Source organism: Pollicipes pollicipes, unplaced genomic scaffold, assembly GCF_011947565.3.
Source record: "Pollicipes pollicipes isolate AB1234 unplaced genomic scaffold, Ppol_2.1 Scaffold_4295;HRSCAF=5057_pilon_pilon_pilon, whole genome shotgun sequence".
Lineage (NCBI taxonomy): Eukaryota > Metazoa > Arthropoda > Thecostraca > Pollicipedomorpha > Pollicipedidae > Pollicipes > Pollicipes pollicipes.
In genome coordinates this window covers 25353063-25380871 of record NW_023596461.1, presented here as the reverse complement: position 1 = coordinate 25380871, position 27809 = coordinate 25353063, and the positions used below count along the sequence as shown (strand labels likewise).

Genomic DNA, 27809 nt, shown 5'->3' with positions numbered 1-27809 from the left:
TAGGAGAGAGGGGGGGGGGGGACAGGACCCTGGTACGGTATGACGGTTTACAAAATTGAAAAATGCACGCGGAGGAAAAAAATGGTACGATGAGGGAACGGAATAGTGGCCATTTAGTGAGACAGAAAGCACATGTTGAGTCTACTATAACAGTGTGAACATGAAATAACGTGAAAAGAAATTGACTCTTAACAACACTAACGCTGGACGGACCCGCGCGCGCACGAGACATGTTTCGCACTACTGCCGGCGGAAGTCGAACGGATTTGTCAAATCTGGGAAATACGCGTGTGTGCTGAGGCACCACACATGCGTGTCCCTCCAAACTTGAGAGACCCATACAACCCACGCCGAGCAACAAGAATGTGCGCGCACCAGGATCCGTCCAGCCCCAGCGCTGCACTTAAGCCGAGACCGACCGCGATAGATCGCACCGATATTGCCCCAGCGTTAGCCGCGACATGTCGATGGATACCATCCCGGTCTGGCTGACTGACTGCGTAAACGGAGACTCTACACAGCGAGAGAGAGAGATAGAGTGAGAGTGAGGGCGAGAGAGAGAGAGAGAGAGAGATAGGGCGACGGCCATGAGCCGGCACAGCGCGGGCACGGCATGGCGCCAGGGGGCGCGAGCGAGCGAGAGAGAAAAAATAGATAGAGACGGCCGACCAACAGCGAGTGAGTTAGGACGACTGGCACGTGATATCATGCGGGCGGGTGCCTACCAGTGCGGGGGAAGCTCGCGGGGCGCGCAGCTGCGCCTGCAGGTGGGAGGGGGGGTGGAAGTAGCGGCACGGCTCGCGGCCGCACCGCCCTTTGACCGCGTCCATGCACACAGTGACCTGTCCGTCGTCCACCGCCACTTGGTCCGGCGGGTGGGCGTACCGGCACTCCTGCTCGGCGCGCTTGCACGCCCCGCGCTGAAACTCGCGACACACCTGCAACGACAGCGAGAGCACAGGGCGACTCAGCGGCGGCGGCGGCGGAGGCGGCGCCCGCCTGAGCGCCGCTCGGGACCGGGCGCCAGGCGCGCGGCAGGACAGGGGCAGGTCGGCCGGCGCGCAGCCGTGGACGGGACCGGACAGCACGGCGGGTGGTCCCGGCGGGCTGAGGTGGGTTCGGACCGGCAGACTGCCACGCTCCACGCTCGGCTGGCCAGGAGCGGCCCGGGTCGAAGCTGGAGGGCTCGTCGGTTCTCAGGCGAGCCATCAGGACCCACGAAAAGAGGGGTGCATGACGGGGGGGGGGGGCTAACTGAGGTCTCGGGCCATCAGAACCCAGACGCCGTGGCGGCGACAGCATCACGCTCTTCGCCAGCTGCTGCGTCACACCGAACCAAAGCGCCAGAGGAATCGGCAGGCCGCGTTTGTTCCATTGCAACCGCAATCGTCCAGCCCCCGCCGGTCGTGGCGACGACCGACGTGACCCGCCGCATGTTGGGCAGAGGCGGCGTCCGCATCCGGCTCCAACGCCGGCGCCGACAGACGCCGTCCGAGAGGGCTGGGTGGGGGAGGGCGTGGGCGTGGGGGAGGGAAAGGGCCGTGTCGCGAGAGGCAGGGACCCGGTAACCAAGCTGCTCTAGGCGGCGGGAGTGGCTGCGGCGGCAGCGGCGGCAGCGGCGGCGGCAGCGATCCTCGGGGACCGGTCGGCCGCCCGCTGCGGCGGCACGGGACAGCGGAGCTGGGGGCACACTGACTTAGCGGCGCGGCGGCGGCGGCGCGGCGGCGGCGGCGGCGGCGGCGGCAGAGTAGGTGACAGGGCTGCAGGGTGAGCTGCAGGGTGACTCCGCACCAACAGAGTGAGCCGGCTCAAAGCGCTGTGCTCTCCTACGGCGGCCCAGTGCCAGTGGCTGGCCAGAAGCATTGTGGCATAGCTCGCTCCAGAACACAACACGGCCTCGAGCTCGGGCCGGACCACGGACAAACGGACAGACGGACAGACAGACAGACAGACAGACACACACGCACACCCACAAAGAGCCAGAGCGAGAGCGGAGAGCCGCACAGAATGAGAGAAAGAAAGAAAGACAGAGAGGGCGCACGCGCGCTAGACAGACGACCGAGTCAGCCTGTCTCTACATATGTATATATGCATATCCACTGCACACGCCCGCAGCACGCGTCCCGCCAGCCTGTGAAACAGAGCGCAGCACTCGACACACGCCCAGCCCCTCGACCAGCGCGACCAACGCTCAGCACCGCGGCACCCGCCGACTGACCTCTAGCCGGTCCGAGCGCTGCATCTTCTGCTGCAGCTGCGGCATGGCCAATGGCGCCACCATGCCCGCCTCACCCACCGCCTGGGTGGGAGCCGCCGGGTAGAATTGTGTCATGCTGGGCGGCAGATTGTACATTGGCGCCGTCGGTGACGTCATCTATCGGCAGAAAGCGCAAACACTGATTGGGTCGCTCACCACCAGGGGCCACACGTTTCCATCTGCGCCTTTTCTAGTGGGAACGATAGTGGGCTTCATCACGGGGAAAGAAAGCGGCACAGCGTCGTCCAATCACGTCACATATGAAAGCTAGAGCGGTCGAGCGCGACTTGAGCTCTCTGGGCAGGGCAGGGCGAGGGGGTGGGGGAGGCGGAGAGCGGGAGGCTGGGGACGAGGCAGGCTCCTTCCAGCGGGCGCCCGACGGCCGGCGCGAACCACTCGACGGATAGGTCTGCACCGCCCCACCTCCCAGTCGACCGGTCGCGCCGCCGCGGCTGGGGCAGAGGGGCGGAGTACCGAGGCGCCAGAGCGGGCAGGGGCGGCCTCGAGTCGGCCTGCCGCCCAGGCCGGCCCGTCAGCGCGGCAGCCCGGACGGAGCCGGCCCGGCGCGGCCAACGCAAGTCGACACGCAAGCGACACCAACTGCGCAGCCAATATCCTAGCTACGACCGACATGCAGCGCGGGGAACGGGCGCGTGGCGGGTCTGCGGTCGCCGGTGGTGACAGCTGAGGCTCCCCCTCCCCCTCCCTCCCGACTGTCCGGCCGGGCGGCACCGCGCGGCTCGCACCGCCCCGGCACGGCGCCGCCGTCCGTCCCCGGCAGGGGTTGACGTTCGCCCCGAAGCACGAGCACGAGGCGGAGGGCGCCGCCAGGCCGGCCAGCAGCACGGCCGCTGTCACGGTCACGAGTCGCCAGGCGGGCTGAACCTGGCGGCAGAGCGTCCGCACGCGACCGGCGGGAGCCTCCATGCACGCCGCCCACTTGGCCGGCCGGGGCCCACGGTGTCCGTCGCGACAGCAGTAGCATGGCCACGTCGCGCGCTGGACCATTCATCGTCATGCCGTCCATGTAGATCAGCCTGCACGTGGCGACGCTGTCCACTAGGCCACATGGCCACGCTGCTGCCACCAACGGGCTAGCAAGGCCATGCCGCAAGCTAAGCAAACGCAGCGATCATCTAGCATCGCGACAAGACAGCCAAGGCGACAGCTTTGGCGGCCTCGTCTCTGCCCAGACCACTGCGTGACGGGAGAGCGGGAAGCGATTACCTCGGCGCCAGGAGTATAGGCCAAAACCATCTGCCCTGCACCGTTCACCTGACCGGAAAGAGACAGAGCACTCTCTGAGCGTTCGACCACACACCGAGCGACCCACAACAACCAGCCGACAACTAGTCAGAGCACACGCCGTACAGGAAGCCACAGGCCAGCAGCGCGACACACACGGGCAGCGGGCCAAGGAGGAGCGGGTCAGGACCAGTGGCAGCGCTGGACGCGGACCGCGCCCGGAGCCCAGAGTCCAGAGTCCAGAGTCCGGCGCCCAGCGTCCGGCGTCCGGCGTCCGGCGGGCTGCGTCCAGCGTTCAGCGTCCGGCGGGCGGTGGACGGCAGCGGGCGGCGGCGGCGGTGGTGACCAGTGTCGGCATCCATCATGGCCACAGCCGCCACTAACCGCATGACTATCTGGAGCCGCCGGCCCTCCGGCGCCACCCCCCGCGGCCCTCTGGACCCGGGATCAGGCGCCGTTCCTCTCCCACCTCCCCCCCCCCCCCCCCCCCACCGCCGTCCCACACTCCCCTCTGCAGCGACAGCGGGGCTGGTGGCGCACGCCACGCGGGCTGCACGCGCCGAATGGAGGCTCCTGGCTCGGCTGCCCCGCGCTCCGAATACTCCCCGCTATCAAAACGGCCACCCGGAAGCGCACGCCCGGAAATGCCACTGCTAACTCAGCTTGACTGGCCGGGACAGCGCTCTGGAGTTGTCCTACGCTTCGCACGGCCACTATGTCGCTCTCCGGCCGCAGCTGTGCGTCCAGCAGCTGACTGTGTCACAACCATGAATTTTCGACCGCTTGCGGTAATCTAGTACCGAAACTTTCAGCGTCTAGTGAAAACTTCATACTCCTGCTGGGTGCATGTGTATGCCCGTGCTTTTGCTGTCAGGGTTTTATGTACCACCGGTTCCCAGCCACTGCCTATGGCGCTGCCGAACGGAGCTCGGTAAGGGAAAACTCACGTGGCATCTCTCTTCCTGAAGAATGAATATCACAGGTACTGTTCTGGTTTTCAGCTACATGTCAAGACACTTCCGGCAAACTGAAGGCCGTATTTTCCACGTATTTTCCACGTATTTTTATTCCATTAACCACGTATTTTCGCAGAGTATTTCCGTTCACCACATCGCCACAAAACAAGACAAGACAGGGGACGAGACGAAAAAGTGGCACCCTCATCCCTCGATTCGAGCGAAGATACTGACAACGACTGTCCAGAGTTTTGTCGCGAGCTTTCGACCTATCACTCAGTCTTCAGTAAGACCAACTAAAAGGTGACCGAGTTTTTGACATTTTACACGCCACACCAAAGGTTACAGGCATTGGGTGATGTGTAAGTACTAAGAGAGCGACTGTCGTTAACAGTCACATACGGTTCAATGTGCACTGAAAACATCAATCATCTTCACACTTCGAACGTGTGCAGCTTTCAGGCAACAAATGGTCTTTCCGTTAGCAATTGACGACAAACGTCACCCATATCACGCGGCAAAATGGTTTATTTGTAACACAATCGTGAACTTTTTAATAGTTCCACCCAAGTTCAATCCATGAAAAGACGAACTTCGTCGCTCAGATTTCGATGGCAATGTGACTCACCGGCTGTGTGGTGGTTTTAATATCGCTGCAGAATTTCAAACCCGAGTGACTCATGAGCGATCCCAGGTCAACTTTTTGAGACACCACGCACCGAATCTGCAATTTCGGACGGATCAAACTCTAACAATATTTAAAGCGCAATAATATCTAAAACCGCGTACAAGTGCCAAACCACCTACAAACATTCCCGAATTACATACGTCGTTTTTGAACCTTCGACCATATGTTCTCATCGGAGATAACATGATACGAGAGAGGAAAAAGAGGATTTTAGGTTAGAGTGATCTTTCCCTGCAGCTCACTTTCGATGGCTTATCACCAAAACTACTAATGTGATATCATACACTGCAATAGATAATCTTTCGATGACAAAGCATCGCAGATTATGTACCTTGTTCCCATCGAACTCAGATTTCAAAATAAAAATTCTGACTTAGAGCCAGACCCCCCTCCCCCCAGGACCACCACGTTGGGCGTCACGTCACTGCGCGTGGTGAGACGCCAGTCGGCTCTGAGGTCAGCTGGCGGCCGGGCTCGCCCGCCGTCCCGCCGGCTGGGTCCCCAGGCCCGCCCGCTCCCACACCGCAGCCATGCAGGCGGCGCCCGGCGGCGCCACCGCGACACCGTGAGCGGGCCGCGGCCGGGCGCCGCCATCGGTTAGTATAGGCGGACGGCTACGGCTAGCACACGGCACCGGGCCACGCCGGCCCCTGCTGCGCATGCGCGGCGAGTCACGGCCGCTCCCCGCGGCGTGCGCTCCCTAGACTAGGGGACGGACCAGAGCGGCGGCGAGAGGGGGAGGGGGAGGGGCGGCCGGCTCCCAGCCTCGACAGGCGCCCTGCGTGTCTGGGACAGCGGGCTGTCAGCCCGACGAGGTCCTGAGCCAGGGTCGGGGTCAGCGCGCCGCTGCCCGGCGTCACAGCCCCCCCCCCCCCCCCGGCCCGGTCCAGAAGTAACGTACACTCACCGGCACGGTGCCCGGCATGGGGATGCTGCCGGCCGCGAACTGCTGCATCAAAGCGTTCTTGATGGCCAGGTTGTTCCTGCCGTTGATGAGCAGCTGCTCCTTGAGGTGCTGCGGCGGGTGGAAGTACTTGCATGGCGGCTTCTCGCGGTTACACCGACCCTGCGGCGGCACGGGGAGGTCAACGGTCAGCGGGTGCGCAGAGCAGCGGCCGGTCACACGACGCCAAGGATGCTCGCTCGCGCCTCGGGTGTCGTCAGCAACTCGGATGCTACGGCGCAAACAAACTCAATCACAGTCAACGCCCTGTCAATAAACGTCACAGTGCAATATCGATTAGATACGCCCTGGAACAACTGCTTTGACGAACAAACGACACGACAAAAATACTGATGAAAAATGCTGATGCAACAGAAGACGACAAGGCACATCGACTAGCGCTTTTTTCCCCATGACACGTATTGCGTGGTGTTATCTGAGGCAGCGATTAGTCAGAATGGTAATTCCAGGTACGGAAGACTTGTCACGAAACGTTGATAGCCTAAAAGACATGTCAATTCATTGCGTTGGATGACTGTTATCTGACCCTCTGATAAAAAGATGAGTTAAAAAGGGCGGATATTGGACTGATAAATCTGAGCCAGAACGGCTGTATTCTATATTAAGTCGATAGCGATCACAGATCACTTAAAAATGTTACCGTTTAACGTTAATTCTAATTCGGTTAAATCTCAACGCACTGTGACGTCACCCATAAAACAAACCGTTCCATTATGCGACCGCTATTTACACAGTGCGCGTCGAAAATATTTGTAATAAGTCTGGTGAGAGGTATGATTTGACCAGTACGTACGCGTTCAGGTAAATCGCAAAGCACGACATCTGGTGTTAAGTAGGGGCCGTCCAGTACGCCTCCAAGACCACTACAATACTTCGCGTGAACAGTATGACTGGCGTGTTTGCTACCCGCTTGCGACAGCACAGTCGGCCCCCGCTCTGGTCTGACCAGCTCAAGCCTGCCCCAGCCGTTCGGTCACCACTTGCGCCGGCGATGAGCGAGGGCGTGCACGCCCAGACGCGGCCGCAGCCGTGCCTCCGGCGGGAGCCACGTGGCGCCTGCTCTGACGGAGCGCCGACCCCCGGGCACACACGTGGCACGCTGGCGCCGCGCGCCGGCTGGCACGAGCGTGCCAACGCCGCCAGACATGACGCCCGGGACATTTACAGAATCGTAAACGGGGTTAACTCACTGAAGAAGAAATCCTGAACGAATTCTTTCCCTCGTGCATAATTCGCTTCTTGAAATGGGAGTCGCTACATGAACGTGACCTTCTGCCCGGCCCTTCTTTCAGTCACGGGCCTCAGTTATGCCGACTTCATGCTTTTGATTTAAGGCAACTAAACTGATGTTTAGCAAGGCTGTGGTCATTTAAGCCTCACCGATTTAGTCAAGCCGAATGTCCGCCCGGCTATTTCCTCTTAAAACGGTAATTTCCGTCACCATACTTAAGTCCATTTATGTCATGTTACGTGTCGGTTCATCTTTGAATATGATGCTATAGGCATTCTGTAGTCAAAACTCAACGATTCTCCCATAGGCTTGGCGCCGCGCGTTGCATTTCACATTGCACGACGCATTTTTGAGCGGCACGTGTCCTCTGTCGTAAGCAAATTTACTTCCCCTTTAGTTACCAGGTGGTCTCCAACAATCACCGGATACATCATCCCCAGCCCCCCCCCCCCCCCCCAATCCCCCAACCCCAACCGTCGGTCCACAGGCTCCAGCGGTGTTCTGCCAACCTGTGAACAAATGTTCGTCCCGCGCCACCACACGCCTGGCTTGATTCTAGGAGCTGCGGGGCGCGCAGCGGACACGGCTCATTATACGCCGCAATCAGTTCCTGTTGGGTCCGACAAGTCCATTGTGATCGCGCAGCAAGTCCAACCACGTACCGCTCAATGGTAAAATTACATGTTGCTACAACACGCTTTCCGACATCCACTTTTTTGTTCTGTCTGTCGCGAGGCGTGTCATTCAGCGACCGCCAACCAGTCAGAGCGCTAGCCAGCTGCACGCGTGCACACACAGGCGCCGTGCCGAGCAGCTGGGGCCTAGGACAAGCCCGTGCCGCCGGCCGGGAACGACCGCCGGCGGCAGATGCGACGGTCGCCACCGGCGACAGGCGGTCCTCAGCCGAGACACCAGGCGGCCGTCTTTTGACGTCCTGTGGAGTTTGAACGCCAAGACAATCCGTCCACAAAACATGGTGAATGACATCAGGAACGTAGCCAAGGGGGTAGGGCACGGGAGCCCTGCCCCTCTCCACCTCTGAGCGCCAGGAGGTAAGCACAAGGCGTCAGGCGATTTCGCGGGGATTCGGTCCGAATTCGCAGGCGTTCGGGGAAGTTGGACAACAAAATTTGAAATTGGCCTAACCCTGATGACAATTTCGGGCGCGTGCCCTGAATGTCATAAAGAAAGTATTCGAACGGCTACATTAAAAACCTGTGACAGCACCGCCCGGGGCACCGAACCGAACCCGCCCAAAACCGCCCCGGAGGTCAGGTCCCACTTCCACCGTCCGTCGCCACGAGAGCCAGCCCCTGTCACATCACCGTCCGTCCTCCGCTGCCGTCCAGCACAGCCTCCTTTGCCGTCCTGTCCAGCCTCCGTTACCTTCCTGCCCAGCCTCCGTTACTGTCCTATCCAGTCTATGTGGCCATTCTGTAAAGCCTCCGTTACCTTCTCATCCAGCCTCCCTTACTTTCCCGCCCAGCCTCCGTGACCGTCCTGCCCAGACCCCGATACCGTCCTGCCCAGCCTCCGTTAGCGCCCTGCCCAGCCCCCGTTAGCGTCATGCCTAGCCTCCGTTAGCGTCCTGCCTAGCCTCCGTTAGCGTCCTGCCCAGCCTCCGTTAGCGTCCTGCCCAGCCTCCGTTACCGTCCGTCCTGCCCAGCTCCCGTTAGCGTCATGCCTAGCTTCCGTTAGCGTCCTGCCCAGCCTCCGTTACCGTCCGCCCTGTCCAGTCCCCGTTAGCGTCATGCCTAGCCTCCGTTAGCGTCCTGCCCAGCCTCCGTTACCGTCCGTCCTGCCCAGCCTCCGTTAGCGTCAGCCCGCCGGCCCCCGCTCATTGCGTCTGATGATCTCATCGGGCAGCGACAGCCGGCCGCCCCGGGAGGCCGGTGGAGCCGTCAGCCATGGGCAGCCCCCGCCTCCTCCCCCTTTCCCCTCCCCCGACCTGCAGTGCCGCCGATACCGCGGCGCACACAGCCAGACGCGCCCCGCCAACGGCGCGTATAACTGCCATAAGGGTCGGTAACGGTATAAGCGCCCAACTGTCCATGCCCGGGCCTGGCCCATACACCGCGCATGCCATGGGCAGACGCGGCAGCCGCGCCAGAACGGCCGCGGCGGCGGCAATATCGGCAAATCCACCGGCGACCGCAGGCAGGCCGTGAGCAGCCGGATGGGCGTCCGGCGGACCTCACGGCCGCGCCGCGTGCAGACGGTGTCGCCACCTCCCGAGACACCCCCTCCCCTGCAACACCGCCCGCCAATCACTGGACGGCGTTTTTCGCACTGCAAAAACACCCCTTAGGGCCGGCGCGACACGGGGTCGGTCGCCGTCGCAGGCCGCATGCCACCGCGCGCGGCGTAATGGATGGATTCGCGCGCAAAACCCGCAAAAAGGCGCGGCGCCCGGCGCGCCGCTCTTTGTGGGGGAGCGCGCGCGTCCGGCCGCCGGTTGCACGGCCGAGCCATCGATCGACCGCGCGGCCGGCCGAACAAAGACGACACGAGCGCCGGCCCAGTCGGCCATCACAATTAACATGACAAAACAGACCGCGGCCGCCGGCTGGTCGGCCGAGCCGTGAGCAGCCGGTGACCTGGAGACCCTCTGCGAGAGGCAATATCCGCCGGGCGCGCCCTCGGCCTCTCCATATGGATGCGGCGGCCAGGCGGCGGCGCCGGCCGCTCGCCGCCGTCCGGACGGCCGGCGTGCGGCACGGCCGACGACGGACGCCACGCCGGCCGTGCCGTCGGCGGGTGGAACGGTCTGGGGTCGGTGCCGCCGCCGCCGGTCACCGGCCGCCACCAGCTGCAGGCGAGCTCGGCGACCCGGCGCGGCGGCGGACCGCAGGCGGCCACCCGGCTGTCGCGCCGGCGTACTATCGGACCACAAACACAGCCGACCGCGTCGCGCGATGTCGGCCGCAGCAGGCGAACCGGAGTATACGACAGCCCAGCCCAGCCCAGCCCAGCCCAGATTAGATCAGATCAGATCAGATCAGATCAGATCAGATCAGATCGGATCAGAACAGACTAGAGCAGACCAGAGCAGTCCAGACCAGACCATACCAGACCATAAAAGACCAGACCAGGCCAGACGGAGGGCCGGGCCGGGCCGAGATGACGCGATCGACCGCCGCCCGAGAGCCGCCCGTCCTCCACAGCAGACTTCGCACGGAGAGGCGCCGCCGCCGCCGCGGATCGTGCGCGGCGCCGGCGAGTCGCCACCATGGCAACGGGCCGGCGCGGAGAGCTGCAAAAACGGCCGTCGGCGCACCCCGGGCGCGGCCCCGCGCGTCTCACTGACGCGTGAGTCACTGGGCCAGTCTGGCGCCGGTCCGCCAGAGCGCACCGCCACCCGCAACCGCCGCATGGGACTGCGCCGAGCCCGGCCCCGCCCGTAATGTGACGCCGCAGCGACAAATCACGAGGCCCCAGCGGCACTGGCGGTGACTTCACACAGCCAGGAGTGGAACGAACGAAGATCGCTGTTACGCTGACACAGTAAGGGTTTTCAGTAACGGAAAATATTATTTACGCTTATTTTGATGGCGTACTAGGCGCGTTCGCTATCACACCTGTCGTACAGCACTCTCCACCGACATTCGCGATGCTTGCTGTGACGCGGCGGCGCCGGCGGCGGCCGCAGGGGACGGGGCGGTACTCCGCGCACAGTCCCGCTCTGAAATCGGAGCTCCCTGTCGCGCGAGCTGCGACAGGAACGGGAGCCGGCCGACACCAACCGACGCCGACACCGACACCGACACCGACACCGACACCGACACCGGTATCGGCATCAGCGGTGACACCACCGAAACTGAAGCTAGCAGACGTCTGACAGGCCGCCGACACCAGAAAATACGGAGGAGAACGTCGGCCATGAAACCGTCCGCGCCGCCATGGCCGGTGCCGGCCGGCGCGGCCACCGTGCCGGATTACACGGCACGCAGCGTACAAGACGGTGAGGCGCACCCGCTGCGGCCCGTTCCCGGAACACGGCCTCCGACACTAAGCCGACATGGACGGCATGCAGCTGCACGGGGAGTAAGCTGCCGCGGCGGCGGCGGCGGCGGCGGCCCGATAACGAGCCGGCTCAGCAGCGGCGGCGCCGCGGCCGCGTCGCACTCAGCCGGCCACAGGGCCTGGCGCGCCGCGTCGGGCAGCACAGCGCTCCTCGCATCGCAGCCGGCCGTAAATCTCGCGCCGGCGGCGGCGCGGGCGGCGGCCGAGCGCCGGCCGTGCCGCGGAGGCCGGCTGCAGACCGATTGGCGGTCGGGGGCGCGCCAAGCGGCGCAATGTGACCGCGGCGGCCGTGCCGGCGCACGGTGACGCACCGGGACCCCTTTCTCGGGTCCCGCCGCCCGCCGGCCGGACACCGGCCGGCGTCTGACACAGTTCCAGAGACCGCCTGTTGCCGGTCGGGGACTGCCAGGCCAGCGCGTGGCCGCCGCCATCCCCCTCCCCTCCCCACTCCCTCACGCGTCGGCCGCCATCTCTCAGGGCACGTGCCACGCAGCGCCGGCCTCGCCGGGCGGCCGTCGTCGTTCCAGCGCGGTCGAACGCGAGCAGAGGCGGCGGCAGGCCACGGCACTGGGTCACCTGCGGCCGGCAGCACGGCCGCCCCGCACGACTCCGGCGCCGCGTGACGCACGCGGTCCGGACAGCACCGAGGCATCGCGTCGGCGGCGCAGCGCCGCCGGCTCGGCCGCGGCACGTGGACAGCCCGGCCGCCGCGACGCGCCGCGCCCCACCCCGCTCGGCGCGCCCTCTCTCCCATTGTGTCCAATAAGTCGGCCGGATTGCCCGGGCCGCGGCGCGCCGCTCCGTATGCGGCTGGCGTCGGTCGGCCGGTGACGACGCCCGCTTAGCGGCGGCTGGGCCGCGCCGCGCCGCTGCACGGCCGCGTCGCCGCCGCCGCTGCAGGCGGGCCCGCCACCGCAGCGTCCGACCAGTTCGTCCTGCGCGCTTGACGGTTCACAGACGGATCAATGCAAAACGGGCGTGCGGCGCCGGCCAGGCGGGCCCCGGCGGCGGGGGCGGGGGCAGGGGCGGGGGCGCTGAACGGGCACTGTAGGCCACCGCCGGCGGTGCGCTGCCTCCTCGCGCCCCTCGCGAACACAGCGAGCCCATACCGCATCGCCTGGCAGGTGTCGGGTGTAAGCCGAACCTCGGCCACCGGCTCCGAACGACGCCCGCCTCCCTCGCGCGACGACGCGCCCCACAACACGTGCCTCCTTTAATGGCGGGCTGATGTCGGTTGGACGGCACATTTGCGCGAGCGTGCTGGGCCAATGAGCGGCTTGTGTGTGTGAGAGAGAGGGAGTGGGTCGAGGCCAACCAAATCCCAGGCCCAGGGGCGCGGGGGCCGGCGGAAGGATCCTGTCCCTCTGCCACCGGCGACAGGCGCCCGGCGTCAAGACCGAATGCGGTGGCGCCAGTATGCACATATCAATAAGCGCCGGCCGGCCGCACAACGGAGACGGTGTACTAATGCGCCGCGTCACCGTGTGGCGCACGGCTGGGTGGGAGCGCACCCGTCCGCTTCCCGCAGGCAGACTACTTGGCCGCGCGGCCAGCATCAACTCCGCCGCCGGTGGTTCGCGCCGCCGCCGCCGGGCGCCGCCAGCGTCGCCACCGGCCGGTGACCCCCGGGTAATTCTATATGGCTGTATGGCGAGTTGGAGGGCCGGCGGCGGGGCGCTCGCGCGCGCGCGTATGCACATTGCAGAGCGGAGAGACGCCCGACGCCGGATACGATTAGTGGCTCCATCAGGCGGCATTCAGCGCCAGCCGGCTGCCGAACACAAGTCAAGTTAGCGGAGGAGGTCAGCCGGCTTCGAGCAGACCACATTTGTAACGTCAGTCACCAGGCAGCTCAATAAAGGTGCTGGCTCAGCTACCATCTCAGGACAAACGAGCCAATGGCGCCAACTACTCAACGCTTCCGCCTACTGTCGCTCTATTGAATTCCCGCTAGACTATTGACCGTGCGAAGGTTTCGAAGCTGCCGCAGACGGCGAACGCAGCTGCGGGCGGGCCGCGGGCTAACGCCATCAATTTTGCCATGCACTTCACCCATTCGAGGTCAGGTAAACAAACGGGCTAAGCCAACAGCCGGTTGCCATAGTAACACTGGCGCAACCACCTCCGCAACGGCGCCTCTGCCGTGTCTGAGAGACGGCCGCAGCCCGGCTCGGGGTGCGGCCTCCGACGTTGTCTGCAGCGGCCTGGCGAGACCGGGCGCGCGGGGGGCACAGTCGCCCAAGAAAAACCCGAAGACCGTCCGGCTTAGGCCCCGCCGCTCAGGGCTTCTGAGCCCCCAAAAGCTGGAACAGCGGGTGGCGAACACGGTTTTTACTTCGACGATTTCCATGCAACGCCAGAGAGCGCGCGTTTAACTTGCCGACTGGGAGACAAACACCAGGCGCCGCGCTAATCCGGAGCCAGTGGCGCGGGTGCCCACAATGAGGCGAGCGCGGCCGGCCGGCGCGCGGGACTGGGTGCGGTGTCGGCAGCGCAGGAGCCGCCGAACGCCGCCGACAGCCACCCACAGCCAGCGGGGCTACCGGTACCCGCCGACGCCACCCAGAGCGCGGCGCTCGAGCGTCGCGGCCGCCGGACGCCACCGACAGCCACATACAGCCAGCGAGACCACCAGTCCCCCGCCGACGCCACCCAGAGCGCGGCACCGCGGGCCGCCGGACACAACCAACAACCACCCACAGCCAGCAGGGTCACCGGTCCCCGCCGACGCCAACCAGGGCGCGGCGCTCGAGCGTCGCGGGCCGCCGGACGCCACCGACAGTCACCCACAGCCAGCGGGACCACAGGTCACCGCGGACGCCACCCAGGGCGCGGCGCTCGAGCGCCGGCACGCCCGGACGGGCTGCTCGGGGGCTCGGTCCGCCGGGCGGCCGTAGCCGATCGGTCGGGCGCCGCGGGCAAGTCCTGCCCCAGCCAATCAGCCCATGACAAACAGGCCAGCACGGCCATGGCGCCTCTGATCAAACAGGCCCGCCCAAGTTGCGCCGTTTATTGGCCGGACTGTTGAGCGGCCGGGTCAACAGCGACGATAGTGCTCGACGCCTGCCACGTGGAGGACACCGGCGTCGAGGATAACGGTGGAAAAGGCGACTCGGTTTGAACATAGTCCTTTTCGACATTTCGAAATGTTCCCATATGGTGACTTATAAAAAGTAAAAGTCTACGACTATGCTGTGTTGCTACCGCCTGGTTGGCTGGCTCTTTGGCGGCACTTCGCTAACGCAGCAGCGGGTGCCAGCGCGGGCGCTCATGGTTTAAACATTTCATTTCCACCGAAGCACACACCCTGAGCATTTGAAGAGCGGGCCTCAGCTGAGTATTACACGCGCTGTTTGCCAGCGGGTCGCTGCGTGCACGCCGGAGTCAAGATTGTCCACTTCCCTGAAAACACCCAAATTTAAAAAAGCAAACAGCGGGAGCGCAGCTAGTTGCATGCACCTATTTTGCTGCTGGAAGCTCTGCCTGCAACATGACGCGGGACGCACAGCAAGATTGACTGTCCTATTCTTGGCCTGCATTCTACAACACACCCCTTAGTTGAGTAAGAGCATCGCACTGGTCTCATCTTAGTTTCAAAACCTTTCACATGAACGCACAAATATTCAGATCACATTGGCCACCTCAAAGGCTCATCACCCCTTTAGTATATACGGTTAAGTATCACTGAATACATAACTGCAACTTTCAACTGAAATAGGCTGTCAAAAGTGCGCAGTCCTTCACCACGGCCCTCATCGCTATGAACAGGCCCGCAAGACGCCGCTATGTATCCCCTCAGCCAGCAGCCGCGACCCGCTGTGCGACGGGCGGCGCAAGGCGCGCCGAACACGAGCAACAGCTGCGCCTGCGGCGGCGCCGGGGCCGGCGGCCCGGCCGGGTGCCGCACCGTAACGCGACACGGCGCCAGGCACGGCCTGGCCGTGCAGGCGCGCCGCAGACGCCCGGCCGGGCACGTTCCGCAGCCAGTGCGCGCCTAACGCAAACACGGCTCCCGGCTGACGGCCGTCTGGCAAATCACCGGCCCGCGGATCGGGCCGATTTCGCCGGTAACAGGCGCGGCGGCGACCGCATCGTTCGGGGAAGCGGTGCTGAGGTGAGGCAGGCGGCTCGCGGTCTCCGGAGGCGCTGCCGCCCCGGCCGCGGCGCGCGCCGCTGACGGCTGATAAAGCGACGACATCCGCCGGATTGATGCCACCTGAAAGTTCCCGAGCGGCCAGCGAACGCACATCCCATGCAAATGCGTCCGCGTAACGAGACAGATTAGAATCCAGATGAAGTGGAAACGGCGCGAAGTCGGCGGGCGCGCGCGGCCAGCCGGCGGCGTCCTGGCACGGTCACCGTACGCCGTCAGGCGCATCCGAGCCTGCAGTCATCGGACAGGGCACAGCATCATCAGACGGGTCCCAGACCCAAGATCATCAGACTGGGCCAGAACCCGGTGTCACCAAACGGGGCCAGGACCCGGCGTCATCAGACGGGGCCGGGACCCGGTGTCATCGGACGGAGCCGGGGCCCGGCGACATCAGACGGAGCCGGGACCCGGCGTCATCAGACAGAGCTGGGACCCGGCGTCATCAGACGGAGCCGGGACCCGGCGTCATCAGACGGAGCCGGGACCCCGCGCCATCAGGCGGAGCCGGGACCCGGCGTCATCAGACGGAGCCGGGGCCCGGCGTCATCAGACGGAGCCGGGGCCCGGCGCCATCAGACGGAGCCGGGACCCCGCGCCATCAGGCGGAGCCGGGACCCGGCGTCATCAGACGGAGCCGGGACCCGGCGCCATCAGACGGAGCCGGGACCCCGCGCCATCAGGCGGAGCCGGGACCCGGCGTCATCAGACGGAGCCGGGACCCGGCGTCATCGGACGGAGCCGGGGCCCGGCGCCATCAGACGGACCGGTACTCAGCACCACCAGACAGGCCGGGTCTCTGGCGCCCCGCTCGGTCGGCCCCAGGACTCCCACGAGGTCTGACCCGGAGATAAAACGCCGACGGGCCGCTGCAGCTCACGGCGGCCATCCATTCAAATATCGTTAAAATATTGCGGCCGGCGGCGCTCTGAAGCCGGCTAATGGCGGCCGGTGGGCAGGCCGGCAGACGAACCGCCGCGGCCGACACGAGCCAGGTGCGGCCGCCTTGCCCGCCCCGCCCATCCCGCCGCCGGGACACTGATGAACGATCCCCAAACGCCCACACAGCCCAGCGACGTGCCTCCCAGCGAACTTGCGCTTGAATTCGCTTCAGCGGAATCGATTCCGACTCCGACTCACAGCGCAAGATTCTGGCTCTTGCCTCGGGGATCGCAGTGCAACATTGAGTGCGCTCCGAATCCGACTCAAATAAATATACTTCAGTTCGGGAAACATCTCTGATAGAGTCCACCCCGGTCAACACAACTATGGGTGACACAGTGAGAAATGGGCCTTCACAAAATAGCTAGGATATTTACTTTGACGTCAACAGCACATACACATACACATATATACATGCATGCATATATGTGTATATATATAAACCACGATTTTGAGCTATATATATATATATATATATATATATATGTATATGCAAACATATTTGCATTTTATAGATTTATATATATATATATATATATATATATATATATATATATATATATATATATATATATATATATATATATATCGTACACGGGCATAGTTTGCAAAACTAAGCACAACGAGTACAGCACTATTTACACACAAACAAGTCAGCTTGAAACGAATACAAACACGAGACGAAAGATCGTTTACTCCCCAGGTAAGACAAATGTACCTACTTTTCCAGGGGATGTGCAGGCCCAATGACATTCGATCGCCGCTTCTTTTGGTGAGTGTGAAGTGACTCTGATATTGTGAGATCGAGAGGATTCCTGCATTGCTTAAAGCGAGAGATTTTCAATGTTGATGCGACTGACACAGCTGTTCATGAAGTCTTGTGTCTCGATAGATGTTTTGTGTTGACTCTTTTTGGAAATCGGTCGACAAACAAAGGACCTTGTACGCTTACCACACTTTTCTATCCCCTACAATGGTACCAGTGAATTTTGTACCTGTTGGACCTTTTTTAAGTTAGGAGATGAGCTTTCCAACTTTCCTATACCCGCAGCCATTGATAAATACTGTTGTGTTCCGTGCGGAGCACCGTCAGTGGGTTCAGCCCTGTGTATCCTGCATTGCAGAGCAGAGTAACATTTGGGAGGGTCTGAGCGTGCAGGAGACATCTGCTCCAGCCCAGACGCTTCGCCCATCCGAGAGCATTCATGCATGTGTAACACTTGCTCCAATATTGAAAATGTGTCCTGCATTACGGCAATGCAGTAATTCCTCGACCTTAGGATTAAGGAATCACTTCATGTCCACCAAAAGTGGTCACCGCCATTGAATCTCACGGGGTCTGCGTATATTCTGCAGTAAGTAGGCAAGTTGTTTTCTGATATGGAACTTAAATATATATTTCGTTGAGTGATTTGGATTCTTTCAGCTTAGCTGCTTGCGCGCGCACGCTTACCTGCTCGCACGCAAGTGCTGTGCTCGTTGTGCTTAACCGTGCGAACCATAGCGATTTAAGTGTATTTTAGGTATATATGTGTATTTATTTATTCATATTTATATAGGAAGACAGGTGTAACCACTGGGGGCGGAAGATATATGTTCCTTATGTTCCCAAAATGTTTTTGATCACCTCCAATTCTGTCCGTGCAATGCATATTATTCACGCTTCCCCATTTAACACAAACCGGGTCAGGCTGTCCACCAGATTTGTAACTTGATTTCCTCCCCCCCCCCCTCCCCCCCTCCATCTCAGCAACGTGGTTAAACCCATGCATATGACTGATCCGTCTGGTGTTCAGACAACACGTCAACGTGGGACTTTGTACTGCAGCTCACATTTTTATTCGAGCCGCATCGCCAATTAGTTGTTAGCTGCTGGACCCCGCTGCGACTCCGACACTCTAAAAAAAATATCACGGGAATCGATCCTAACGTGACTTTAAAACGGTATACTCAGGACCTGATCCCGATTCGCCCGGTGTCGCGCGGCGGCCAACCTGCAACAGCGAGGCCACAAGCCCTCCGGCGTATTTGGCGGATATGCGAGGCTGAGCCTTCAGCGGTGTCGGCCAAGTCGCGGGCCCGGCTGTCTTACGCCAACTAACCGGAAACGTGCCCCAGCAGTTAGTTACTGGCCCGTCTTGGCGCTCAACACGCATTCCGCGTCTTACGTGGTGCGGGTCAATGCACAGGAGCAGCCAAGGGAGGACAGCAGCCCGGGCCCCTTAAACCTGTAATTTTTTCACCTTTCATATATCCTGACCCAGAGTTGAAAATCACCGTGACGCGGTCTCACTGGGATCAGGCCTCAACCTCAACACAGTCTTGGTCGAGTCGCTGAGTCAGTGCGATACCAGAGGCCGCGTTGACTCACACCAGGGGGAGCGATTCACCCCCAGAACAAGCCGGCAGTCCAGGGCATCGCGGCAGACGCAGGGGTCACATTCGCCGGCGCCGCACTGCGGGCAAGGCGATAGGCACGAGGGTGGAGCTCCGCAGCTAGCCCACGCCTGCTGCACCCGAGGCTCCCCGACCCCGCGTGGCGCATCTGCTTGACACAATTCATCAGGCGGACGGCGGCGAGCAGTTCGGCGGCGGTGGCGGCCGCCGCTCCGCACGGCGCGGCGCGGCGCGGCGCAGCGCGAGCTGGGCCGGCGCCGGAGCGGCGCCGCCGGCTTCACCTGGCTGCAGCCGATCGCGAAGGCGGTAAAATAAACACGCGCCGCCCCACCTCCATCGACAGCTACCAGCGCTGGGGCAGGGGGAGGGGTCGGCCAAAAATACGGCACAGCGCTGTTAGGCTGCTGGCCGGGCTGCGGAAAAAGATGTGGCCGGGCAGCCCCGCAGCGGGTCGTGACCTGGGCTGGGCGGTCCTGCAGGAGGCCGTGACTCGGGCCGGGCAGCTTTGCAGCAGGTTGTGACACAGGCCGGGCGGCCCTGCAGCAGGCTGTGACCTGGGCCGGGCACCCCTGCAACAGGTCGTGACCCGGGCTGGGCGGTCCTGCAGGAGGCCATGACCCGGGACGGGCAGCCCTACAGCAGGTCGTGACCTGGGCTGGGCGGCCCTGCAGCCGGTCGTGACCCGGGCCGGACAGCCCTGCAACAGGCAGTGACCAAGGCCGGCAGCCGTACAGCAGGCCGTGACCTGGGCCGGGTACCCCTGCAGCAGGTCGTGACCTGGGCTGGGCGGTCCCCGCAGGAGGCCGTGACCCGGGCTGGGCGACCCTGCAATAGGCACTGACCGAGGCCGGCAGCCTTACAGCAGGTCGTGACACGGGTCGGGCAGCAATGCAGCAGGAAGTGACCGAGGTCGGCGGCCCTACAGCAAACCGTGACCCGGGCCGGGCCGGGCAACCCAGCCCTGCAGCAGGCCGTGACCCGGGCCGGGCGGCGCCGGCGCCTCAGACGGCTCGATGGCCGCCGGCTGACGAAACCCTGCCGGCCGCCAGCGGCGGGGCGGGGCGGGGCGGGGCGGCCGGCGGCGCAGTGCGGCGCCGTTGCTCGGGGCCCGGTCCGGTGGCGACTCCGGCCGCACTAAGGCGGCACGACAGGTGCTGGCGCCCCAGCTGATCAACAGGCCGGCTGGCCATCCGCCAACGCCGGCCGCGCCCGCCGATCTCTGGCAATAAGGGGCCGGACGGAGCGGCGGAGCGGACGCCGGCCCACCCCGGCCGGCGCCAATCAATAAGATCAACATGGATTGGGCCCTGTATAAACAGTGGAGGCGGCGACGGGTGTGATTGCTGGGCGAAGGCCCGGCAGCGTCGGCGCGTCCGTCGTCACCGCCGACCCCATGGCACCGCCACACCCCAGCGAACCCCTGCTCCTCCAGCCACCAGCGCGGACAAGAGCGGCGCACTCCTCCGATTCGCGAGACGGCGGCCGGCGGCACCGCCCGGCCAGCCGGTTGCGCCCGGCCGCCGGCCGACCGGTCTGCCGGTGGCCGATGTTGGCCGGCCGCGGCGCCGGCATGCGGTGAACGCGCCGCCGCCGGCCGCGGCGCGCTGCAAGTGCCGCCGCCGATGCCCTCGCGGCCAGGAGCGGCCGGCGAGCCGGCCGCGCCGGGGCCGGCCGCCGGCGGTGACGGCCGGACGCGGGGCGGTCACGAGAGTGACACAGGACGGATGCCGGCCAGATAGGGCCGCGCCCGCCGGACAGCCGCGACGGACGCACACACGGCGGATGGGGACGGACCAGGGCCGGTCGCCGGGCGGATGTCGAGCCGATACAGGCCGGACGGAGCGGGCGGCGCGGGGCGGCGCGGGGCGCAAGGCCCACAGCCGCAACGGGCACGCCGACCACTTCAGAAGCAAGCAGCCCCTGGCGGGTCCCGAGGAGGAGGCGGCGGAAGCGCGCGCAGCCGCCGACGCCAGGGGACGCTGGCCCGCAGTCACGGCATCGCCCGCCCACCGGCCGGCCGGCCGGCGAGACGGCTCACGTGCTCGCCGCTGTCATCCGACGCCGCATGCATAATGCACGCCGCGATTGCACGGTGTTCCCAGGACGGCTGTGAGCGGCGGGCGGCGGCGAGCGGAGCCGCACACCGGCACACGAGACGCTCGGCCCCCGCCCTCCGGCGCGCCACCTGGCAGCCCTCCCCAGGGCGCCGCCGAAACTGACCACATCTGCCCTCGAAACATCGCATCAAAAGCTCCGACGTCGAGGCCCGCATGCCACGACCCATGTTCCGGTCGCATAGCCGTGGCATCGGTAGCCGTTAAAAGCATCCGATGACATATCGGCATGAGGAAATGGTCTGCTCCCATAAGAAGGCGGGGGAGACTTTCAATCGAGAACGAAGCGAGGCAATGGCGGGCAATGGCAGCTGCTCGTCCCTTTTACTCGCATTCGGCGACCTTCTACCAAGTCAAGTTCAAACCTGAACAATGTGCAGCCAATTACACTCCCAGAGCCTAAAATGGCACCTATGTCGCTAACCATTACGTTGCAAGCACTTAAAAATCAGGGGCATGACAAAAGTGCTCCGCACAGAATCGCTGCTCTAAGAAGACTCTTCCACCAGCACCTTATTTATCATTCGCGAAGATTAATCTTACGTTAGCAGGGCGATCCTGCGAGCAAAGGCAAAAATACTGATGTTGTGAAAACAACCACCGCCCCCTAACGGCTCACCAAGCCAAAAGAACACTCGCGCGGTAGCTCTGAACCACTCGATCGATGGCGTGCATCACATTGAAAATACTCTGGAAATACGCACGAAACGGTCACCTGCTCTGACCTGGGCGCCATCTTTTCTTCAGGAAAAAAGCAACAACATCCAGCGTAACAGACTTAAGCGAGGTATCGTTGACAATCTGGTATCATTTTCGTGCTGATATGTGATTGTTCCGGCACAATGTCGTGGTCCATGTGCGGTCGGGAGCGTCCCAGCCGGCAGCGCTCCTCTGCCCGCCGCCGGCAGCGCTCCCTCGCGCGACGCTTCACGTCGTAACCATTGAGCCGGCCAACGGCACGGCAATCTTCGCTCAATGGCGAGTGAACCCGCAACTCTGCCGCAGCGGCGGCCTGCTCGGGAAGGCTCCGATTGGCCCGGCCCTCGAACGGACCGGGCTTGCCGCGTGCCGCCCACCGGCCGAGGGGCCACGGACAGCGTCAGCGGACCGCATCGATCCCACGCTCCGGCCTGTGACGCCGGTACGGGGGCGGCGCAGCGGTCCGTCCGGGGGCGCCGCAGCGGTCTGTCTGTCCATCCGGCGGCACCGCAGCGGTCTGTCTGTCCATCCGAGGGGCGCCGCAGCGGTCCGTCCGTCCATCCGGGGACGCCGCAGTGGTCCGTCCGTCCATACAGGGACGCCGCAGCGGTCCGTCTGCCCATCCGGCGGCACCGCAGCGGTCCGTCTGTCCATCCGGGGACGCCGCAGCGGTCCGCTTGTCCGTCCGGGGGCGCCGCAGCGGAGCAGCCGCGCTCGTTTTCATTGATGTTGGAAGTTTCGCCGGTCGCCAGCAGACCGGTCTCTTCACTCCTCACGCGGCGTGACCAAGCCGCCGAGGGGGGGGGGGGGCAGCCTCGCGGACTGCCCCAGACAAGGCGTGATGGCACGACGGTGGCACGTGCTGGTCGGCGGGCCGACGCCACAGGAAGCTGGCGTGTCTGGTCCTGCTCAGACCAGATGTGTCATGGGCGTTACAATGCGGACTGCAGCCCATAAATGACATTTTCAGATGACCCTAATTCCATGATAAATGCACGCTACATTTCGGCATGTGCCGGCCGAACTGCCCCGAAATGAGTGCGTCCGGCAAAACTTCCGTCTGTCGCTCCCCGGGGTACCGCCAGATTCGTTTGAAAAATCATGAACTCAAACAAATTGATTACAAATTTCACCATACCCACACAGGGTCAGCACCTCGCGTCATTCCGAGTGGCTCCTCCTCCCTTCATCCTGAGTGGCGGCACTCCCTCCCGTCATTCCGAGCAGGGGCACTCCCTCCCGTCATTCCGAGCAGCGGCGCTCCCTCCTGTCATTCCGAGCGGCGGCTCCTCCTCCCGTCATCCCGAGCGGTGGGTCCTCCTCCCGTCATCCCGAGGGGTGGGTCCTCCTCCCGTCATCCCGAGCGGTGGGCCCTCCTCCCGTCATCCCGAGCGGTGGGTCCTCCTCCCGTCATCCCGAGCGGTGGGTCCTCCTCCCGTCATCCCGAGCGGTGGGCCCTCCTCCCGTCATCCCGAGCGGTGGGTCCTCCTCCCGTCACTACGAGGGGTGGGTCCTCCTCCCGTCATTCCGAGCAGCGGCACTCCCTCCCGTCATTCCGAGCGGCGGCACTCCCTCCCGTCATTCCGAGCGGCGGCTTTCCTCCCGTCGTTCCGAGCGGCGGCCCTCCTCCCATCATTCCGAGCGGCGGCGCCTCCTCCCTCGAAACCGGCAACATATCATATTATTAGCCGGCTTATCATGTGCCGCCAGTAATTAGCTAATGCGCGCCAGCGGCCCTCGAGTGCATTTTTCAAGCAGCAGCGGCACGGAACGCGGCCGGCCGTGGGCGGTCCGGCGTCCATCCCGTGCCGGCACGGTCGGCGTCCAGCAGGCAGCCGCGGCAGCGCCGCACCCACAGACGGCCCGCCGACCGGGCCCGATCACTGGCAGTCGTCACCAGCCCACGCAAATGCTGGCCCCGATATTCAGCGCGCAGACGTCGCGTCTACTCGGCATGGACGGGGGGCGGCTGGGCTGCCGTACACAGCCGTCAGTGGAGCGGAGCCCGCGGCGCCGACCCGTGCAGACCGCCCAGCCCACACGCCGGCCGCCCTCTTCGCAGCGACAAAAACCGACACCTCTCCGGCAGACAAGCATATCAACCAGCTGGCCGGCGGCGTCCGCAGATTCGTCGCGCTATTCCGGGAGCAGCACCTCCGGTTCCGAAGGAATAGAGGGCTCAGGTAGCGGGATGGTCAAGCTGTGCTGCTGTGGAACAAGAGGTTCGGGGTTCGATTCCCCACGGTGTCTGCCTTTCCTGCCAGAATGAGAGGCAGACGACTGCGACGTAAAATCCCCATTCACACACATAGTTCCGGAGAAAGTCTACGAAGCGGCCACGTCACGGAGCGCTGGCCGGCGCGCGCGCGCCGAGAGCGGCGGGGCAAGGCCGCACGGCCCCGGCCACGCACCGTTAGCGGGCCAGCCGCCCTAACGGCGTCCGAGCCGGCGCCGGCTCACGGCCAGTGGGTTTGTGAAACAGGAAACGGCTGCCCTTTGTGCGCCGCCCTTGTCACAACCCACGCGCCGGCACATCCCCAGCCGGACGAGCGGTCGCGCCGGACGAACGGGCGCGCCCCACCAGCCGTGCATGCATGGCCGGCCGTATTGGCTGTGAATATGGGGGACGCCGGCTCGCCAAGTAATTTCCGCCACTTTGTAAATGACACAGCGCGCTCAAATATTCATGTGGAATGGCATGCACGGCGCTTACAGCGCAGATGCCTCGGACTGGCCTCTTACTCATTCATTTGATTTTAAGAAAGTTCACGACTCTGCGACAATGCCACAAACGTAGCGGATGGTTACAATAATCCTTAATTAAACGTGATGGTGTCTTGCCGAATATGGTAATATGTCTATAATATATGCAAGTATATATCATTGTTTAGATCAATATCTATCTATCTATCTATCTATCTATATATCTATATATATATATATATATATATATATATATATATATATCACGCATGTATATGCTACCATTGCATAAATATCTCTAGCAGTGACCTGTTACCAGTGGAAACATTACAAAAATAAAAGAAAAACAAAATAGCGTAAGTCGAAAAAGTTGAAAGACGACTTTCACATAACCGAAACCCATACAGGGGTCAGAAGCAAATCCGGTGTGCGAAGTTTCCTGCTGATTCTAGCAGCTCAGCACCACTGAGCCTCACTGGAGCCAGTTGCGCGCAACTCCGAGGCATATGGACCACTTGGCATTTCAGTCTACCATAACACTTGTCTGAGGCCGGGACATTTCAAATCTCCTACCGGATTGGCAGGCACTCGGTCATTGTTCTTCGGCTTCAACCAAAAAGGTCACGGGTTACCTGAGACCACGCGCTCGGCTACGGAAGGGGAGGGGTGTTGTGTTGTGCGGGCGGCGCACTGTATCCGGACGTCATCCAAAGTTATGCACATGCGACGCAGTATTGACATTTGCGACGCACTGCGCTGGGTTCTGATTTTAACACGTTATAAAACGGACGTTCGAACTTACGCTTCCTATTTCGTAGGTAGTGCCGGGAAGTCGCACGTAATGCGATTTAGAATGGTCCAGTTAATCAGGCAGCATCCTTTCTGTTTAACTCGCAGTTCGTATATTTTGTTTTAGTACCATTCGGGTGCCCCCGCGCAAAATATCAGGACCAATGATGTTAGCGGTCAAATATTCCCCTTTCCTGCCAAGTTTGGGTAACACTTTAAAAATTATTCTTCCCAATTTCCGACTCCATCGGTACAGATCTGGAGGAAGCCGTTTAGTCTGGTCTGCTTTGCAAACGTAGTATCATTAACGACTCCCGTCTAGAGCAAATAAACATCTATGCAGAGACCGCATTACACAATTCTGACACCGATGTGCACTTCGAATCTCGGATTTCTTTTTTCTTAATTGCGAGCAAGTAAAGGCCGTGTCAGCGGCACCGTCTCCTGGCCGATCCGGGTCAGACGCACGCCCGGGTGATCCTAGGGGGCCACATCCAATTCGTCTTCCCGCACAGAGCCGGGCCCACCCGGCACGCGTCGGAGCACACCTACCTTGATAGAGTCGAAGCAGGCGGTGACTTTGCCGTTCTGCACCTCCACGTGCGGCTGCGGGTGCGCGAACTTGCACTCGGTGTCACTTCGGCTGCACTTGTTGCGCTGGTACTCTCTACAGACCTCCAGCTGCAACCAACGCGAGTCCTTTATATTCATGCTTAGCGCGTTCACCATGTGGAAGTTGGCCATCGCAGGGCGGGAGAGCCCGGTCGGCAGCGGCGGCACTGGGGCGAAGCCCGGCGGCGCGCCCTCGCGGCTCGGCGGCGGCAGTGGCGGCGCAGCAGCGGCGGTGGCGGCGCGGCCGCGGCGACTGGCGGATCCGCGTCCGTCTGATCTCACGGATTACCGGGTCTGGCGCCGGAGCATCCAGTCCTGTTAGTGCGCGGCGTCCGAGAGTTCACCAGCACACCGGCAGCACAAGCTTAGTTTGGTCTGCAACGTTGCCCGACTCTACGGCCACTGGAAGCTTGGTGGACTATCTACTGGGTTGCGTTGTAAGCGGGGCCAGGGTTGGCAGACTGGTTGGTATAAGCGATCTTATTGGCTGCCGTGGCGAAAGAAGCTAGGTGATTGGCCGGTCGTCCTCAAGGTTATCAAGCTGCAATGAGAGAGAAAAGAAGTTATAGCACGACCTACACATTCCAAAGCGGGGAGAGCGAAGTGGCGATGCATGGCGTCCCCCCACACAGAGCGGCAGCTGAATCAGGGCGGTGGCGTGTCTGCCGCGTGTCCCCGCCACCAGGCGGCGGGGTGCGCAGCGCTATCCAACAAAGCACGGACCCCGGCCAAACGCAGGCGCCTCTTCTAAGCAAAGCACGAACAGTTGCATCTGACAACAGGCGCCGCTATTCACGATACGTTACAGAGCGTGGCTGCTACATAGGCGGCTCAGCGGCGGGCGCGCTCGGCACTCCCTGGCGCCCCGCCCCAGCCCTCCACCGGGACGGACCACAGGCGCAGCGTGCAGACGACCCAAGCAAGCGCGCCGGCCCTGCCGCACTGCCGCCGGGCCGGCCCGACCGTGCCCTTGCCGCAGCCCGGCCGGCCGGCGGGCGCGGCGCGGGCCCGGCCGGCGCGGCGACCGGACGCCGCCGAGCCGCGCCCTTCCGACACCCCTCCGCTCCGCCCCGGCCGACACATCCGCACACCCACCACACACACCTCCACTCACTTCCCGCACACACGGGCCCGTCCCCGTGGCAGCGGCAGCGACGGCCGGCCGGCGCACCTACCCGGCAAGTATGGCAGCCGCCCTCCACAAAATGGCAGCCTGGCCGCGCGCCGCACCGCCTGGCGCCGTGCAACACCGCCGAGTGATTGGCCGCGCGGCTGCAACACGGCGCGCCGGGCGGTGGCGGCGCGCGCAGCCCGGCCGGCCCCGCCTGCCGGCCGGCCGGCGCCGCGCCTGCTCGCCGGCCGGCAATAGCGCACCGCCGGCCGGCCGGCGGCCAGCGGACGGCGGCCGGCAGGCTGCAGCACACCCGGGGCGCACGCCACACAAAGAGCCGCAGCCCCTGCCCCGACCTCCGCCGGCCACGTGCCGTCAGGCCCGATCTGCGTGGTTGGGAGCGTATACGTGGGAAACGGGTGAGGGCGGGGGGCAACGGCGGTGACCCTTCTGCTTCCTGTCGAATGTTCACGGCAATCCTTAAGTGATGTACAGAAATAATTGAGCTCATGGGGCCATTTGGCCCCTGGTCAGTGTTCAGCAGGTACTTGCACCTCTGGCCCGGACGTCGGGCCCCTGGCCAGTGTTCAGCAGGTACCTGCACCTCTGGCCCGGACGCCGGAATGCCTGGTAATGGCGGCGGCCTCTCGCCTTCAGCGCCCGTTGCGGCCCCATGTTGCAGGTGAAGGTCAACGGACCAGACCAAGGCCCGTTCTCAAGGCAACCTGGAGTGGTGGGATCTATAACAACCAGGGGTGTTGTTTCCTGATCAGTGCGGGAAGGGTTTCCAGCACACCCCAGAAGAAAGCACACCAAGTCCGGGAGAAACCAGTTTGTTGGTGTATTTTGGGGCTAGTGTTTCATGTTTTTACTGCTCACGCCCCCCCCCCCCCCCTCTCCTCCCCTACCTCATCTGGCAAAACTATAC

General features: G+C 63.1%; 1 protein-coding gene across 1 annotated transcript in view; it reads right to left on the bottom strand.

The window, feature by feature from the left end:
* The window catches only part of LOC119097347 (muscleblind-like protein 3), a 40265-nt gene extending 13243 nt beyond the window's left edge, over positions 1–27022 (bottom strand). Inside the window, exons 1-6 of the mRNA XM_037220393.1 lie at positions 26946–27022; positions 25711–26311; positions 6054–6212; positions 3485–3532; positions 2219–2374; positions 726–938 (exon numbers count right to left, since the gene is read on the bottom strand). Of these exons, the coding sequence (XP_037076288.1) occupies positions 726–938; positions 2219–2374; positions 3485–3532; positions 6054–6212; positions 25711–25902 (768 nt within the window). The 5' untranslated portion in view covers positions 25903–26311; positions 26946–27022. The remainder of the gene's footprint in view (positions 1–725; positions 939–2218; positions 2375–3484; positions 3533–6053; positions 6213–25710; positions 26312–26945) is intronic.
* Between the last annotated feature and the right edge of the window lie 787 nt (positions 27023–27809).